The 6,114-nt window shown below is 36.1% G+C and overlaps 1 protein-coding gene across 4 annotated transcripts; it reads left to right on the forward strand.

Annotated features, from left to right (window-relative positions):
* Positions 1-221: 221 nt before the first annotated feature.
* On the forward strand, positions 222-5,436 carry EMB2757 (Transducin/WD40 repeat-like superfamily protein). Of its 4 annotated transcripts, none has more exons than XM_007017650.3 (13): positions 222-410; positions 489-551; positions 667-738; positions 825-881; positions 1,421-1,611; positions 2,301-2,371; positions 2,481-2,574; positions 2,848-2,914; positions 3,157-3,239; positions 3,351-3,442; positions 3,882-3,988; positions 4,584-4,647; positions 4,832-5,436. In XM_007017650.3, exons 1-13 carry the CDS (start codon positions 298-300, stop codon positions 4,928-4,930), a joined length of 1,173 nt encoding a protein of 390 aa, XP_007017712.2. In that variant the 5' UTR covers positions 222-297; the 3' UTR covers positions 4,931-5,436. The 4 variants fall into 4 exon arrangements, with proteins under 4 accessions (XP_007017712.2, XP_017981785.1, XP_017981787.1 ...); XM_018126296.2 differs by having other exon boundaries at positions 4,837-5,436; XM_018126298.2 differs by lacking the exon at positions 489-551 and having other exon boundaries at positions 4,837-5,436.
* The last annotated feature ends 678 nt before the right edge of the window (positions 5,437-6,114 follow it).

A 6,114-nucleotide genomic window follows, 5' to 3' on the forward strand; every position in this document is an offset into this window, starting at 1 on the left:
AAGTGAAATGAAAATTTTAGTAAATTTTTAAAAATAAAATTATTTCTATAAAGTCGATTAAAATCAAATTAATTGATTTGTTTTAGTATATAAATCTTGATGTCCATGATTTTATGTTTTATATTTTATGGTGTTTAAACGTTGGATCACTTACCAACATAAAAAATAAAATACTTAAAAAATAAATTTTATTTATTTATCAAACTTAGTTTTTTGGGCCATGCATGGAAAATAAGAAAAAGAAAAAAAAGTGAAAAAGCGTTGGCGCGACTATTCCGCTTAGACTTGAAGCAAAGAATGAGCTCTAAGAGCAAGAGACCACCGCCTGACCCGGTGGCTGTGCTGAGAGGTCACCGCGCTTCCGTCACCGATGCTTGCTTCCATCCGTCGAGACCCATTCTATTCACCGGGTAAATCCTCAACTTTCCTTTTTTATAAAATTTTTAACCCAAAATTAATGGGGGGGGGGGGGGGGGGTTCCATTTCAGCTCTACAGATGGTGAGATGCGGATTTGGGACACGATTCAGCATCGCACAGTATCATCTGCATGGTTGTTGTCATTCTTCTTTTAATTTCTTATACTCTCTCTCTCTCTCTTCTTTTTCCTTGACGAAATCGAGCTTGTTTTTGTTGATAATTCTTATTGTTCTGTTGTTATTTTATAGGGCTCATAGTGCTGCCCATGGGATTATAGCCGTTGCTTGTAGTTCTTTGTCGGGTACCAACAAAGTTATCAGGTGAATTTTCGTTGGTTGTTTTGTTTTATTGTTTCTGGAAATATAAGCTGAATGGTTTTTTTCTCATGTTTTTCTAACATGTATAGTCAGGGCAGGGATGGAACTGTCAAGTGTTGGGACATAGAAGAGGGAGGTCTCTCCAGGTGACTCAGCACTTTGAACTTCATTTTTCATTGAGAATAGTGGCGATGTTCTGCCTTATGAATGCTTGTTGCATTGCGGAAAAATGTGGATGGCTAATTTCTTTCATTCGATGAAATGCCTAAATTTCAATAATATGAACTATGAAGTTTAACAGTATTCAATGCAATGTTTATAGATAACTGGTATGTCTTGTCAACCAACAACAATTTAGAGATTAAATGACTAAAAGTCTTTTTTCTTTTGAGTATCAGGTTTTATTATTTTGTAGAATAATGGCTTGAATGTTGAAAATATGGAGAATTACATGCTGGTGTGTTGAACCAAGTTAATCTGTTCTTGCATCGAAGTTACAAGGGATTAGATTGCCATATTTGTTATCTTGTGTCAAATAGAAGTTTTTCATCTAGCTTTTTGTCATTTAAGGCATTATTTTATTAATGAGATTTTTAGATTTTTTGTTAAGCTGAGTTTCATGGGCATATCTGCTTTTAACTTATAAGTTGGAATCTCATCTTACTACTATTTTGGTTCTTGACAGGGCACCTACACTTACAATCAGGACAAATGCTTACCACTTTTGCAAGCTTTCCTTGGTGAAGAAACCTATTGCTAATGTGAAGCAAGCCTACCCTGATGTGCTAGGGAAGGAAACTGTTGATATAGAAAGTTCCGATGATAGCAGAGGAAAGACTGTGGAAAATCAAGTAGAGGGTTCCAACACCTTTCAAGGTTTGTCTAAAATAATGTTTTATTATGAGATTCATGCAGGTTTTCCACATAAATCTTTGTGACAACTCACTCTCCTCTCTATAGGGTTAGACTCAAGGGGCCATTTTTTTCCTGATCAATACTTATAGTCCGGATTTACTATGGCTTATCTAACAATGAAAGAAGGGAGATGCTCTCTTGGAAAGTAGAAAACAAATGTTAGAATTTTTGCATGTGAATTTGGAAATGGGGGCTGGAATGGTTGTAGTAATATTTCATTTTTATATTTCTTACTGTTGTTTAAACCATCCTAGTTGCGATACGCAACGCAACCACTTCTTTGATTATGTCTTATGTTGGGACCAATTCTTGCAGTTTTATCTTGTAAGCAACATAGCATACGTGGCCCTTTTCGAGGGATAGGCTATAATCTGGAATGGAAGATGCATCTTGGAAACAAATCATAGTCCTTTTTTCTTTTCTTTTTTTCATTTTTTGCTTTAACAAGGAAACAGGGGCTTGATCCGTAGAGATAGCCATGTATGTGCTAGTTTTTCCTACATTTTGACCTTATTGTACAGGATAATTGTTTTTAAGTGGCAAAATTTTACATTAGATTTCTCTTGTCAATACTTTCTGCATATTTTCATGTTGACTGCTTGTTGATTCTACAAAAATTTCATTGCTATGGCCTCTCAATCATTTGCAAGGTGGATTTGTAGAAGAAACATATGTTGAAGGACTTAAGTATGTGGCTATGGCAGGAGAGCAATCTTCTGAGGTCAATGTGCTGCTTTTGAATTTATTTTGCCATTCAATTTACTCTTGTTTTCTTTTATTTATTTGGAATATCTTTTTGCTGATTGTTTCCACATGTTTTATATGCTAAGGTTGAGATTTGGGATCTCAATACTAGTGAAAGATCTGTACGGCTACCTCTAGACAACTTTGGTGGTTCTTCCAGTTTCTCTACTAAGGAGAGAGGTCATTATCTGATATGTTACTTTTGACTCAGGACATTGCAATTTTTGCATTGATAAATTACCTCTAGGATACTAATCATTTGTCTAATTATATACATTGCCATCATGGTAATGATTACTTGTGGTAGTGTTTTCCTTTAGAAACATACTGGCATATCTATATTTGATAACAATTCTATCGGAAGTTTTGTTTTGTAATGTCCTTCCTGATGATTGTCATTGTGCTCATTGTTGATTGTTGAGGCATCTAAAACAATGACTGGTTTTTTGGCAGGAATGTGCATGGCAGTTCAATCCTTTCTACTACCTGGATCACAGGGTTTTCTTAATGTCTTGGCTGGGTATGTGTCCCTGATATCTCCGTCCACTGCACCCAAATTGTTTTTAAGACCTCCCATTTTCTCTTCTTGAATCATTCTCAAAAAGTAAAAGGAAATAATTATTGTTTATGATTGGTGCTCTTCAAAACTGTGGAATCAGTTTTTCTAAAGAAGTTTGAATTAGAGATTGTGATTTGGTGTCCGACTTTTGGAATGCTATCTAATATATTGTCACTTATGGAATCGTTTGCTGTATGTACTAGTTATGAGGATGGTTCCATTCTTTGGTGGGATATACGTAATCCAGGGGTTCCTGTAACTTCTGTGAAGTTCCATTCAGAGCCAGGTGGGCAACCCAGAATATGGAGACTTCACATGTATTCTCTTTCCTCTTCATCATCCTTTTCTCTTTTCTTTTTCTTTATAAAGTATGTTTTATTGCTTATTTTCTATGCAGTTCTAAGTTTATGCATTGATGGATCATGCAATGGAGGTATCTCAGGGGCGGCAGATGACAAGATTGTAATTTACAATTTGGATCATCCCATGGTAATTCTCATTGTTTTTAAGTCATTCCACTTTAAACCTCCCGTGGACTCCTGTTTCATGACTTGTAAGCTAGTTGCTAACAAAAATACAGATTCACATGCCCTTTGGTTTTGAATATGAAATCTTCATTTTGGAAATGATTGGCCAAATGTTTCGGTGGTGTTTCTAGATGATTATATGCATTTGTATGGTTGTGCGGATCCAGTTGTCAGGTAATGTCAAAGAGTGACATCAAATGGATAATAGTGCTAGTTTTAGTGACATATGTCTGTTCTTTCACATTAGGCAAACAAAAAGTGGATGAGATTTTGAATCTTTTGATGTGTTAAGGGCTGCTAGAGTTCTTTGCTTAACTTCTTGAGTTCTGGCTTCACATAGCAATGGTGTAAGTCACATTATTTTCTCAAATGCTTCTTATGTTATGTTCTTCTTGATGTAGGGTTCTTGTGTTGTTAAGAAAGAAATTAGTTTAGAACGGCCAGGCATATCCAGTACCTCAATTCGGTCAGATTGTAAAATCGCTGCAACTGCTGGCTGGGACCACAGGTGTGTATCACATTTTACATTTTTTTCCCATTTTTCCCGAATATTTTATATTTCAGATCTTTGGGCATTCATCCTCAAACTGAACCTCAAATTTACTGGATATTATTTGCAATTTTAGTTGCTCAAGTGGAACTCTGTCATTGAGTAATTGAAATGTATAACTCAAATCTGTTTTGTATGTCTTGACAAGGAAGAATCCTTTACCATGATTTCCTTGATGAGTTTTTTGGTTCATTCTGAATTTGAATAAATCCAATGCTTTTCCAGTCATTAACAATTGAAAATCAAAGTCACCATGGAGTACAAACTTTAAGTAGATTTCAATGTGACTAATCAACCTAATGGAAGTGCAACTTTAAGTCTTCATTATTCGAAACTGGATTGCAGAACTATATTGTGCCTCCAACTTAGTTATTTGCCTCAGTCAAAGTGAGTTATTGTTCTATATTTCTCTTCAGAAGTCAAAACCAGAAAAATTAATCATACATCGTAATGTCAAACAGACTAGGGGTAACTAGTCGCATGCTGATCTTTTTATTAGGTCTATCTGCAAGGGTTGGTTCTAACTTGCCCTCTATTTCATTCATGGTGGCAGAGTTAGAATATACAATTATCGCAAAGGAAATCCTCTGGCAATTCTGAAATATCACCATGCCACGGTACGATGAAGATTCTAAGCCCGAAATTCTGTCATTTTTAATTCTTTTGAACTATCTGGTGTGATTAATTGTGGTCTGAGGAGCTATAACTGTGTACTTATTCAATATATCATGCTGTTCTTCACTTGCAGTTAATTAGTTATTCCATGTTACAAATTTAGAAATAAATTATCTACTTTTGCAGTGTAGCTCTGTCTCATACTCAACCGACTGCAAGCTGATGGCTTCTGCATCAGAAGACACAACTGTTGCACTATGGGAACTATATCCTCCTCAAACTTGAAGCAGGAGTGGAACTAATATTGTTATCCTGCTACTGTCTGCTCAAGTTGCTCCAGCAATTAGGTTCTAGTCTAATGTGACAATGTGAATGTTGTCACACTTCCAGCTCTTCCTTAAGAAAACAAATCCCACAGATGAAATCAGCTTTTGCTGACATTTCCAGAGAATGTTGACTGTAAAGATTCACCATTTCTTTCAGAACCTATATTCTTCCTTTTGCCGCTTTGACAGACAAGAAAGTACTGGGAAGGAGTGCAAATCTTGAACCACGACGTGGAGATTAAGGACTCATCTGGAAGATAAGGATCTAATCCTGAAACTATCCCATTGCTTTAAAGCCTTAAACTGGGGTCTTATCAGACTACTAATTAAAGTTTATCTGAGTCAAGACCGATCAACATCACTGCCCTTCCATATTTTGTCATAACTCGTAGTCCTGTGGATATGACAACAGCTACTGATTCCAGGGAATAGTTCTTCACGTGGTGATTTTTTCCATTCGCTCAACAGTTCACATCACTTTGATACTGACATTCTTGTCTCTTGATACACTCCATCCAAAATCAGTGCATTCTCGAGCAAACATCTCCAATTATATACGAATTCTTAAAACTAATCTTTGCATGACTATGTTACTTACAAGATTTCATAATTGAACAGTCGAGAAACTTGGCATCAAAGAAAACTAATATCTACTCAATGACAACGACCTTTCATGACTCCTTTTTCAGACGAACAAAATCGAAACAGGCCGACTCCAAGTCTGTGGATGCCAGGCTCATCCGTCCAGGATGGTCCTAAGCCCTTTTTGTTCTATTTTCTGCTTTCATAGTGTTTTGACTTTTCACAGTTAATCATCGAAAAGGAATTGAATGCCTTTTTAACTCTATAGCGTAAGTCTAACAGATAAAACAAAAAGGTGAAGTAAAACATTACGGTAGGACTTAAGCAAAGTATGTACGTTCTTTTCCAACGTGCTAAGCATAAACTCTAAGCAGTTGTCGTATGTCCCCATCAAACAGGACTAGTTTAATCAGTTTTGTCTTGTTCCACAGCAGCAGCCAAGAACATTGATTTCAACATTCATTTAATCTGGTTCACAGCTTCATTGATGTTAATGGACAAACAGAGTCCTTGCCATGTGCTCCTGGGAATCTTCCTACCGCATTCTTTCTCTTGCATTAA

The sequence above is a fragment of the Theobroma cacao genome, chromosome 8, assembly GCF_053813885.1.
Source record: "Theobroma cacao isolate CCN51 chromosome 8, ASM5381388v1, whole genome shotgun sequence".
NCBI classification, from domain to species: domain Eukaryota; kingdom Viridiplantae; phylum Streptophyta; class Magnoliopsida; order Malvales; family Malvaceae; genus Theobroma; species Theobroma cacao.